This window comes from Mobula hypostoma, chromosome 8 (assembly GCF_963921235.1).
Source record: "Mobula hypostoma chromosome 8, sMobHyp1.1, whole genome shotgun sequence".
Classification (NCBI taxonomy): Eukaryota; Metazoa; Chordata; class Chondrichthyes; order Myliobatiformes; family Myliobatidae; genus Mobula; species Mobula hypostoma.
Window position 1 is genome coordinate 72,881,212 of NC_086104.1, and position 12,070 is coordinate 72,893,281.

The 12,070-nt window shown below is 40.7% G+C and overlaps 2 protein-coding genes across 3 annotated transcripts in view; one reads left to right on the top strand and one right to left on the bottom strand.

The window, feature by feature from the left end:
• LOC134350634 (uncharacterized) overlaps window positions 1–5,036 on the top strand; it is a 75,423-nt gene extending 70,387 nt beyond the window's left edge. For both annotated transcript variants that reach the window (XM_063056117.1, XM_063056118.1), the window contains 2 exons: window positions 1,183–1,405; window positions 3,479–5,036. In XM_063056117.1, the coding sequence (XP_062912187.1) occupies window positions 1,183–1,405; window positions 3,479–3,618 (363 nt within the window). In that variant the 3' untranslated portion in view covers window positions 3,619–5,036. The remainder of the gene's footprint in view (window positions 1–1,182; window positions 1,406–3,478) is intronic.
• A 200-nt stretch (window positions 5,037–5,236) lies between these two features.
• Window positions 5,237–12,070, bottom strand: part of dnaaf10 (dynein axonemal assembly factor 10) — a 34,775-nt gene continuing 27,941 nt past the window's right edge. The window contains exon 8 of the mRNA XM_063056120.1: window positions 5,237–6,644. Within this exon, the coding sequence (XP_062912190.1) occupies window positions 6,437–6,644 (208 nt within the window). The 3' untranslated portion in view covers window positions 5,237–6,436. The remainder of the gene's footprint in view (window positions 6,645–12,070) is intronic.

Sequence of the window (12,070 nt, forward strand, 5' to 3'; positions counted from 1 at the left end):
TTGCTTCTATGTTTAAAAAGTCATAAAGTTAAATCCTACCTGGAGTTTGGATTAAAAACTCAAAGTTGATGCTCCAGTACAATGTGGGGAAGTGCCATGCTCTGGATGTGGCATTTTCTAAATGAAATCCTAAATTGAGACTTCCTTGCCTATCAGTTTTTAAGTGAATATAAATGATCCATGATGACATTTTAAAGAAAAGCAGTGTATTTATCCTCAGTATGTAAGGTCAGTATTTATCCCTTACCCAACATTACTAAAACAGGTTACTTAATCATTATCATTGCAACTGATGTCCTTCTTTACAACTGTGACTATATTTCAAACATACTGTTTTGGCTCTAAGTATTTTAAGATGATCTGAAGAGGATATTAAAGGTGACAAATAAGTTCAAGAATTCCTTTTCTATTTCTTTTTTTCTTCCTTCTTTCTTTCTTTTCTGTAGTTCAACCATTTTGATAAGATCCTTTGACAGAAAAGGATCCTTGGAAGCCAAACACATCGATTCAGGGAGGCATAGTACAAGAAATCACCAGCTATCTTAAATCCTAGGGCACGTTATGACTTCCTTGCTCAAAACAGTAGGAAGCTCATTGAAGCCATTGGATGAGAACAATAGACTGGTGTTGGGGGAGTGAGGTAGGGTAAGGTGTTGTGAAAGTTTGTATACCTTTCAACAGGCGACATAGAATAGGCATTAACGTCTGAATTACATTTTAAGCTTCAACTTACGGATTTCAGTGGGAGTCTTTGACTATTTTGGCAAGAACCTTGACCCCTCCCAAAATCCAATAGTCATAACATCTGTTGACATCGCACAGTGCCCACCTGAAATGGACATAATTTTTATCAGGCACACAGATGAGGTTTTCAAGTAAGCCTCTTACAAACAATGAGAAAGATCTGGAATGTGTGCTGATACATAAGCAGTGATAAAAAGAAGCTTACCACCACCCCATGATTGTGATAAGTTTCCTCTGTTTTTTTAAAGCTCAGAAGTCAAATGAACTTCCTGCTAACCCAGAAAAATTCTGAATCCGCTTTAGCAAATGATTTCAAGAGTTTACTAACCAATAAGATTGATTTCACTTGGTGTATGAGAAAATATATACCAAGATTATGAGCATGTAATGCCAATCTAAACTTGTGACTATAATTACTGTAATGACATGTGATTTCAGGTTCATGATGCCTACGTTGAGTTAGCAAACCTTCTCCTGAAATCTGACCCCTTGCGGGCTGTGGATATTTATTCCAAATTTCCTGTGAAACCCATCAATGAGCAAACTTATGATGACGCTTTCATTACTGGAGAAATAGTTCGTCTTTTAATGAAATTTGAAAAATATGACGACTCCCGTTTGGCCCCAAACCTGATTGCATATGGAAAAGTAATGGGAATAGGTATGTGTATTAATTATCTCTCCCGTATAAAATTATTAATTTGTTAAGTGCAGAAAGGCAAGTGACATTAAGTAGAAATTTTGGAGAATGTCAATTTTATCTTTAAAATGTACTTACTACAGCACATGTTACTCTCCAAGCAGTATAGTCCACTAGCAGTTAAACGAGCAACTTGTCAATATACTAATTTCCTCCGACCACTCATAATGGACTCATGAGCTTTGAAAAAATGTAAAACATAAAATATTCCATCCAATAATCTAATTCTGCCTTTTATTTCCATACAATTTTTTTAAAAAAAGCTTCTTTGGCACTATTTAATGATTCTTTACTCTATAGGTAGATGAATGTCTCTCAGTCTCTTTTGGGAGCTAGTAGTTGCAGAACCGTGTCTACGCCCACCTGGACAAGCCAGCGAGCACTGTGAGGGTCATGTTTTTTGACTTCTCCAGTGCGTTCAACACCATCCGCCCTGCTCTGCTGAGGGAGAAGCTGACAGCGATGCAGGTGGATGCTTTCCTGGTGTCATGGATTCTTGATTACCTGACTGGCAGACAACAGTACATGTGCTTGCAACAGTGTGTGTCCGACAAAGTGATCAGCAGCACTGGGGCTCCACAAGGGACTGTCTTGTCTCCCTTTCTCTTCACCATTTACACCTTGGACTTCAACTACTGCACAGAGTCTTGTCATCTTCAGAAGTTTTCTGATGACTGTGCCATAGTTGGATGCATCAGCAAGGGAGATGAGGCTGAGTACAGAGCTACGGTAGGAAACTTTGTCACGTGGTGTAAGCAGAATTATCTGCAGCTTAATGTGAAAAAGACCAAGGAGCTGGTGGTAGACCTGAGGAGAGCTAAGGTACCGGTGACCCCTGTTTCCATCCAGGGGGTCAGTGTGGACATGGTGGAGGATTACAAATACCTGGGGTACGAATGGACAATAAACTGGACTGGTCAAAGAACACTGAGGCTGTCTACAAGAAGGGTCAGAGTCATCTCTATTTCCTGAGGAGACTGAGGTCCTTTAACATCTGCCAGACGATGCTGAGGATGTTCTACGAGTCTGTGGTGGCCAGTGTTATCATGTTTGCTGTTGTGTGCTGGGGCAGCAGGCTGAGGGTAGCAGACACCAACAGAATCAACAAACTCATTCGTAAGGCCAGTGATGTTGTGGGGATGGAACTGGACTCTCTGACGATGGTGTCTGAAAAGAGGATGCTGTCCAAGTTGCATGCCATCTTGGACAATGTCTCCCATTGACTACATAATGTACTGGTTCGGCACAGGAGTACATTCAGCCAGAGACTCATTCCACCGAGATGCAACACTGAGCGTCATAGGAAGTCATTCCTGCCTGTGGCCATCAAACTTTACAACTCCTCCATTGGAGGGTCAGACAGCCTGAGCCACTAGGCTGGTCCTGGACCTATTTCCTGGCATAATTTACATATTACTATTTAACTACTTATGGTTTTATTACTGTTTATTATTTATGGAGCAACTGTAACAAAAATCCAATTTCCCCCAGGATCAATAAAGTATGACTATGACTAGATAGATGGGAATCAGACATTTTGTGCACAATTTTTTTAGTGTTTGGTAATATGGTCCACTACAGTGATATGTCAACTGCTGGTTCTATCATTTCATAACATTCAAAATAACATCAACAGGAATTTTGTGAAATGGTCTACAAGAGCAGAAAATGCTAGAAACACCAGCAGGTCAGGCAGGGGCTGTGAAAGAGGCTGAAGACCTTTTTCCAGACCTAAGTTGTCTTTAAAGCACAATACAAGATATCCCAATGCAATCCACTTATGTAACATTTTAGTAAAATATATTAATACTTAAAGCAAATAAATAATGAAATTAAAATTGTACAGAACTAATATGTGCAAAAGGAAGAGAATCATCAATGGTAAATATAATGAAATGCTTAAAACAACTAAAATTTAACATTTACCCATTTTTAATATGTTCATTAGAAAGTAGGAGGAAAACAATATTCTTCTACATTTTATTCCATATATATTTTTGGTACTGTTCATGTAACATATAGATTGTTTTGCAGCTTCCATAGATGGTTACATTAACATTCTTGACCAGAAAATGAAGACTGAACTTCTGATGAATGTCTATGCAGGAATCCATGAGAAACCTATTCAAGATCCAGATCTTCAAGCATTCTTCACATTCAAGCACTGGATATAGGATTCTTGCTATTAGTAATAAAGTAACATGTTAGCAGAGCAGGAATATGCATCCTGCTGAAGACAAACATTTCAAAAGTTTGAAAATTGTGTTCAAGTTTGTGTAAGTCCAAACAAGCACCAATTTAAGAGTTTTCCTTCGGTTTATACAAAATACTCTGTACATCAGGTGATGCCTTTTCATTTTACGTTATGCCACTTAGCTGCAGTACCTCTTACAATTAATTGATAATGAATCACTTCTGCTTTATTTCCATAAACAAATAATTCATGATGTTTAATCTGCTATGGGCTTGAATTAAATAGTTAAAATATCAATCATTTTAAGAAGTCTTCAGTTTTATTAATTGATACAGTTATGAAAAATGTCATATCCCCTTAAAGGCATGTCATCATTGAAATAAAAACTGGGCATTCTCAGTTCTGATGAAGCTTTGACCTGAAATATTAACTGCTTCTCTTTCCTTTGGTGCCACCTGACCTACTGAGCTGATCCAGCATTTCCTGTTCTTTAATTTCAGATTTTGAGCCTCTGTAGTTTTTGTTTTGATCGTTGTGTTTTCATAGATTTGGGTAACTGATGGTGCAATCATCTGGAGAGCAAGAGATACTTGTCAGCCATCCAATGCTAATACTGCCTTTTGGTACAGCAATCCACATGGATCCTACACTAGAGCCTTGTGAAGGAGGAAGCTTGCAGATCTGTTCATTACTATACATGGTACCTCATTTCATTTATCATCTGGTTGGCCTGTCTTCATTATTTACTACCTTCCATGTGGCCAGTTGGAAAGCAGACCTTCTTTTGCCTAAATGGATGATTCTTACTGCAAATCTGTCTTTTCTTCATTTGTTTGTTCAGTAATGGTGCTCAAGATAATTTTCCTTTATGATTACTCTGAATAAAGTCCTGATAGATCCTTATATCAGATCAAACTTAGTGCTCGAAACCCTGCAATGGGCAGAAAAAAGAAATGCATTTTCCATGTGTAAAAGGCAATATCTATTTTGAGAAAAGCATTAGTATTCCAAGTTGGTATGTTTTGTTTAGAAGTGGTAAATACTAAATTAAACAGGTTTTAAAATAATGATGGAGGTCCCATGGTTGAATTGGTCAAAGCACCAACTAATAATGGTGAAATATCTAGGTTAAAATTCCATCCATGTCATTATCATTACACGAGTGACTGGCATGCGTGAAACTTCATACCAATGCTGTACTTTAAAGTAAGAATTGCTAGCATGAAAATTTACTGATTTCAATGGACACATGTCAAAATAGATCCAGTCCCTGCAAATGCTACTTCCAATAAAGTGTCGTTTGGCAATTGGGTACGTTTCTTAAGTATACTTGTACCAAAATCTAACAGAATTCTTTGTCCTTCCTCAAGTATCTCTTTGGTGTCTCCAGGTCTCAATGACAAAATAAGCCAATGAATTTCAGCCAGGATACATACATCAGAGATCAGTAAAACAAAAGAGCTGGTCATTTATTTACTGCTGTAGCCTACCCCATATCAATAATGATGACGACAGTATACTTTGAAAGTAATATATTTTTGCGCAATACTTTAAGACAGCCATCCATGTTAAATACTCAGCTGACCAAGTAATGCAGGTAACATATGAGGTATTACTTCACCAAAAATCCAAAAGACATTTTAATACATTTTTACATTTCACATAGTTTAGTTATGAAGTGTAACAGATTATTGAAAACTTCCAAACTGTACAAAATATTATCAAATTAAAACCTTTAAATGAAAAGTAGGAAAATAACAAGATATATTTTTCTGATTTGAATTATTTACAATTGTAGATAAAATAAATTTTAAAATCATCCCAAATAAGAGATGATAATATTCTATCAGAGTTTATTTCCCTCAGTGAAAAACATTGAAGAATTTAGATCTATCCAAGCCTTCACCAGTAACAATCAAGCATCAACAGAAAACTGGTTTTATAATGTACACAAGGCAAATTATGCAATATTTCAGCAAAATTACACAATTTCTAATCAGATCAAAATCCTTTCATGAAGTTTGCCAGTTTTCTAACTTCAGAAAAGGGAGAAAGAGTGGGGCTTTGTTTTATTGTGCTTGGGAGGAGGAAGCCTCAGGTTTGTGTTTGTACTTTTTAAAAATATATATATATATATATATATAAATATATATATAAGCTTTCACTATTGCGTATTCAGATTCAATTTTAATACAGTCTCCAAAGCTAAATGGTCCTGTATTGCCACACCATTTCATTGTACATGTTACACAAAAAAATTCCAAACCTTAAGTTTTTTTTTACTGAAAATTTAATAATTGATAATATTTGCTTTCACACCATATTTCTGGACTTTTCAGAAAAGTATTTACTTAAAAACTGTACATTATATAGTATTGTTTTCCTGTAATGTAAATCAAATATATTCAAAACTGGAAGCATATTCTACAAGAGACTCAAGTGATAATTACCTATTAGAATTTAAGCTTCCAGTGAAACACGTTTTATTTGAGACCACTAGATGGAGTGCCATGAGAAGAAAACAGTTAATCCATAACAACATGTGGATGATTCACCTCAGTGACTCCTGTTGGCTGATGATGCAGTACAATAGCACCCTCCCCATCAAAAGGTGGTGGGAAATTGGTTCAATTATCATGCAAAGGACTGTGACTAAGTAAATAAATTAAACTGCCTATTTTATGTTTTCCAAGACAAAAGAACCCTCTATTATTCTCTATACAATCCTCCTTTATTTCCACAAAGGGCATATTTCACCTTTGCATGGATAATAATTTGTGCAATAGCTTAGTATAATCTTACACTCGGTTAAGTTTAGTTGCAATTAAAACTCTCACAGTTTGGTCAAATGCAGTGCACACACATAGGCCCTGCTTGTCTGGACTCCAATCAAGACTCGAAATGGGCTGGGTGGAGATGGTGACATTTTGAAGCAGTGTGACTGTGCCAGCAACTCCCAAATCCACGTTCTCAGAGTCCTTCTTTGAGCGTTGGGCTGGATATTCACTGGAAAACACAAGGCAAAAAACATAAGGCTTTAGAAGAAGTAGTACTTCAGATTAGATTATTTTTCAGTTTGTGCACACACACAAAGGAAATAAATTAACTTCATAAACAACTCCATGAGGCCACTCTCAGGTTAGAGGAAGAACAGCTCATTCTATATGGTAACTTCCAATCTGACAGCATGAACATCAATTTCTCTAACTTCCTGTAATTTCTCCCCCATCCCTCTTCTTTCCAATCTCCATTCTGGCTTCTTTCTTACCCCTTCTCTCCTCCTCTCCTGCCTATCACCTCTCTCTGGTGCAACCCCTTTCTCCCATAGTCCACTCTCTTCCTTCCAGATTTCTTTTCTTTAGCCCTTTATTTTTTCCACCTATCACTTTCCAGTTTCTCACTTTATCCCTCTCCCCCACCCACCCACCTTAACTTGGCTTCAAGTATCAGGTGCAAGCTTGCAATCCTTCCCCTCACCCACCTTCTCATTCTGGATTCTTCCCTCCCGCCTTCCTTTCCAATCCCAGTGAAAGGTATTGGCCCGAATCATCGACTATTTATTCTGGATCCTTCCCCTTTCCAATCCCAATGAAAGGTACTGGCCCAAATCATCGACTATTTATTCCTTTCTATAGCTGCTGCCTGACCCTGCTGAGTTCCTCCAGCAAATTAACTTCACTCCATTATCTCTACACATATCTTAATTACTAAGGAGTTTTCTGTAGCTGACAGTAAATGCCAATGCAAATTTTAGCTTAGCAACATTAAGTTAAATCCAATATCTATCAAACACTATTATATTCCTCCATCCTTGTTAACAAAGAACAGAAAAAAAAGAAAGCTTACAGAAATTCATCTACACAAAATAAGGCTAAGTTGCATTTCAAGACAACATATCTCAGAAGTGAGGTGTTTGCTTTTGTGATTTAGACCATTACGTTCAAAAACAGAATAGCTATTCTTGCATACTACTGCTTATGGGAGCTACGATCTCCCAGCCCAATCCCTCCCTAACCCATCCAAAATGGAGAAGAGAAGATAATGGGAGCAGATAAGAACCATTTAAATGCCTTGTATCTGTTTAATATTCAATGAGATTTACAGAAAGAAATTTCCTGCTTGGCACTGCTGCCTGCCACCACACCTCCAACAGTGCCCACAGGTAAGCTGCAGGGTCATCAGCCAGGGACCACCATTCATTGATATTTCACTCCCTTGGCTCTGATTTATCTCCTGGTGGTGGAGCAGTGGTCTCCCTGCCACATCCTGCAGCTTTCAATGGGATTAGTTCTTCCTTTAATTTCTGTCCTTCCTCCTCAGCTACGGTTCCCCAAGGAAATCACCGCCACATCTCTCCACCCAGACATAGTACTGTGATCCATGGTCACCAACAGAGTCCTCCTCATTGAGTTAACTACCCCATGAGAGGAAGGAGTGGAGACTGCCCACGAGCTGAAGAGGCTTGTATACTCAGACCTGGCAGGTAAGTGTAAGGAAGCTAGCCGGAGAACCAACATCTACCCTTTTGTAGGATACCAGGGCTTCATCAGCACATCGACAAGGTTACTCCGTGATACGGCAGTGACTGGAGCAAGGCTCAGGAGGGTCACTAGTGAGTTGGCTGAGGAGGTTGAGGTCTGGCTGAAGAGGAAGGACAGAAATCGGCTGAGATCTTGCCTCATGCTCCACTCCTTGCCTGTGGAGAGGAGTCCTGAAGGAGCCCTTGCGCGGGTGCAATCTGTGCTCTTACCAGCATTAACAAATGGGCTGAATTGTCGTCCCACTGAGGAAAGGCTGCCTCTCGCATCCCTCCTATAGGTCTCTGTGGATTTATGCCAATTTCTTTAGGACCTGGTCATGTGCCATCTATATCGCTCTTGGGACAGAACAGTCTTGCATCTTGCCAGAATGTGGTGGAGGTTGGCAATGGTGGTATCAGACAGGGGGCAGGGCAAAGTATTAGTGGAGATTAGTGGGCAAAATTAGGGCACATGGCATTGGGGGCAGAGTACTGACATGGATTGAAAATTGGCTGGCTGACAGAAAACAAAGAGTAGCGATTAATGGGTCCCTTTCGGAATGGCAGGCGGTGACTGGTGGGGTACCGCAGGGTTCAGTGCTGGGACTGCAGCTGTTTACAATATATATTAATGATTTAGATGAGGGAATTAAAAGTAACATTAGCAAATTTGCCGATGACACAAAGCTGGGTGGCTGTGTGAAATGTGAGGAGGATGTTATGAGAATGCAGGGTGACTTGGACAGGCTGGGTGAGTGGGCAGATGCATGGCAGATGCAGTTTAATGTGGATAAATGTGAGGTTATCTACTTTGGTGGTAAGAACAGGACGACAGATTTTTATCTAAATGGAGTCAAGTTAGGAAAAGGGGAAGTACAACGAGATCTAGGTGTTCTTGTACATCAGTCACTGAAAGCAAACATGCAAGTACAGCAGGCTGTGAAGAAAGCTAATGGCATGCTGGCCTTCATAACAAGGGGAATTGAGTGTAAGAGCAAAGAGGTCGTTCTGCAGCTGTACAGGGCCCTGGTGAGACCACACCTGGAGTACTGTCTGCAGTTTTGGTCTCCAAATTTGAGGAAGGACATTCTTGCTATTGAGGGAGTGCAGCGTAGGTTCACAAGGTTAATTACCGGGATGGCGGGACTGTCATATGTCAAAAGATTGGAGCGACTGGGCTTGTATACTCTGGAATTTAGAAGGCTGAGAGGGGATCTTATTGAAACATATAAGATTATTAAGGGATTGGACACGCTGGAGGCAGGAAGCATGTTCCCGCTGATGGGTGAGTCCAGAACCAGAGGCCACAGTTTAAGAATAAGGGGTAGGCCATATAGAACGGAGTTGAGGAAAAACTTTTTCACCCAGAGAGTGGTGGATGTATGGAATGCTCTGCCCCAGAAGGCTGTGGAGGCCAAGTCTCTGGATGCTTTCAAGAAAGAGATGGATAGAGTTCTTAATGATAGCGGAATCAAAAGTTATGGGGATAAGGCAGGAACTGGATACTGATTGTGGATGATCAGCCATGATCACAGTGAATGGCGGTGCTGGCTCAAAGGGCTGAATGGCCTACTCCTGCACCTATTGTCTATTATCATAGGTTGCCCTGATGAGAAAACTCCGGCTTGTGGGACCTTCCACAGGCCAGACCAGCTGAATGACCTGTTGATGGTGCCTTCCCATGTTGATCATGTTCCCTGGCAGCCCTGTGCCACTGCCTTCATCCTGTAGTGCTCCTGCTCTGTCCTTGTTACTTCCTCCACCACCATGGCTTTCCTCTCTATCTTCGAGGCCTTGCGCCAGAAACATGCTGCCTTCTCCCAGCCAAGTCCTGCATGTTCAGCCCGGACTTTGCCAACAATCAGGTTCAATAAAGACACTAAAACTAGTGGACATCCAAGCTCTAAACACAAGTGATCTGAAAGGACATTGCTAACAGTATCTCCAGGCACAGGTTTCAAAATCTATTAGTACCAGTGGTAACCTTGAACTTAAAGGCTCAAAGTAAAATACATATGTACAGTGGTATGCAAAAGTTTGGGCACCCCGGTCAAAATTTATGTTACTGTGAATAACTAAGCGATTAAAAGATAAACTGATTTCCAAAAGGCATAAAGTTAAAGATGACACATTTCTTTAATATTTTAAGCAAGAAAACTTTTTTATTTCCATCTTTTACAGTTTCAAAATAACAACAAAGGAAAAAGGCCCGAAGCAAAGGTTTGGGCACCCTGCATGGCAATACTTAGTAACACCCCCTTTGGCAAGTATCAAAGCTTGTAAATGCTTTTTGTAGTCAGCTGAGGCTTTCAATTCTTGTTTGGGGGGATTTTTGCCCATTCTTCCTTGCAAAAGGCTTCTAGTTCTGTGAGATTCTTGGGTCATCTTGCACGCACTGCTCTTTTGAGGTCTATCCACAGATTTTCGATGTTGTTTAGGTCAGGGGACTGTGAGGGCCATGGCAAAACCTTCAGCTTGTGCCTCTTGAGGTAGTCCATTGTGGATTTTGAGGTGTGTTTAGGATCATTATCCTGTTGTAGAAGCCATCCTCTTTTCACCTTCGGCTTTTTTTTTTACAGACGGTGTGATGTTTGCTTCCAGAATTTGCTGATATTTAATTGAATTCTATCTTCCCTCTACTAGTAAATGTTCCCCATGCCACTGGCTGCAACACAAACCCAAAGCATGATCGATCCACCCCCGTGCTTAACAGTTGGAGAAGGGTTCTTTTCATGAAATTCTGCACCCTTTTTTCTCCAAACATACCTTTGCTCATTGCAGCCAAGAAGTTGTATTTTAACTTCATCAGTCCACAGGACTTGTTTCTAAAATGCATCAGGCTTGTTTAGATGTTCCTTTGAACCTTTTGAATATAACTTTTCCCTAACTGGAAACCTTGGATGAATTATGAGGTCCAGTCCCTTTTGAAGGCTAGAGCTGCGGCTTTTAGGTCCGGGGATACCAGTCGCTACACAGAATCCAGGCGTGAACTCCGGGAAGCCATTAAGGGCACCAAGAGGCAATATCGAGCCAAGTTGGAAGCCCAGGCTAACCAGAGGGATGCCGGTAGACTATGGCAGGGTCTAAATGAGATCACTGGGCGCAAAGAAAAGGCTGGAAATATCAATAACTGTAGCGCTTCTCTTCCTGAAGAACTTAAACGTATTCTACGCAAGATTCAAAAAGAAGAGGAGCGTCCTGCTCCCTCCGGATGAACCGGACCTGGTGGCATCCAGATTCATTGTCACCGAGGAGGACATTAGAAGGGCCTTCCCGAAGATAAATCCAAGGAAGGCGACGAGCCCAGATGGCATCCCGGGACAGGTTCTCTGGGCCTGTGCAAGCGAGCTAGCTGGAGTGTTTGCTGACATCTTCAACTGCTCTCTGCTTTGGTCTAAGATCCCCTCGTGTTTTAAGAAGGCAACAATAATCTCAGTGCCGAAGAAGAGCAAGGTGGCATGCCTGAATGACTATCGATCTGTGGCTCTGACATCAATTGCTATGAAGTGCTTCGAGAGATTGGTTATGGCACACATCAACCACAGCCTACCGGTCAACCTCGACGCTTTGCAATTCGCCTACCAGAGCAACAGGTCAATGACAGATGCCATCTCTCTGGCCTTACATTCCTCCTTAGAACACCCGGAGAATAAAGACACATATGTAAGGCTCCTTTTCATTGACTACAGCTCTGCCTTTAATACCATCATTCCAAATAAACTGATTCCTAAGCTCCAGAACCTAGGCCTTAGCACTCAGATCTGCAGCTGGATCTTCAACTTCCTCACAGACAGGACCCAGGCTGTAAAAATAGGGGACAAGCTCTCCTCTACAATCACTCTGAGCACCGGTGCCCCACAAGGCTGGGTACTCAGCCCCCTGCTGTGCTCACTGTACATCCATGATTGTGTAG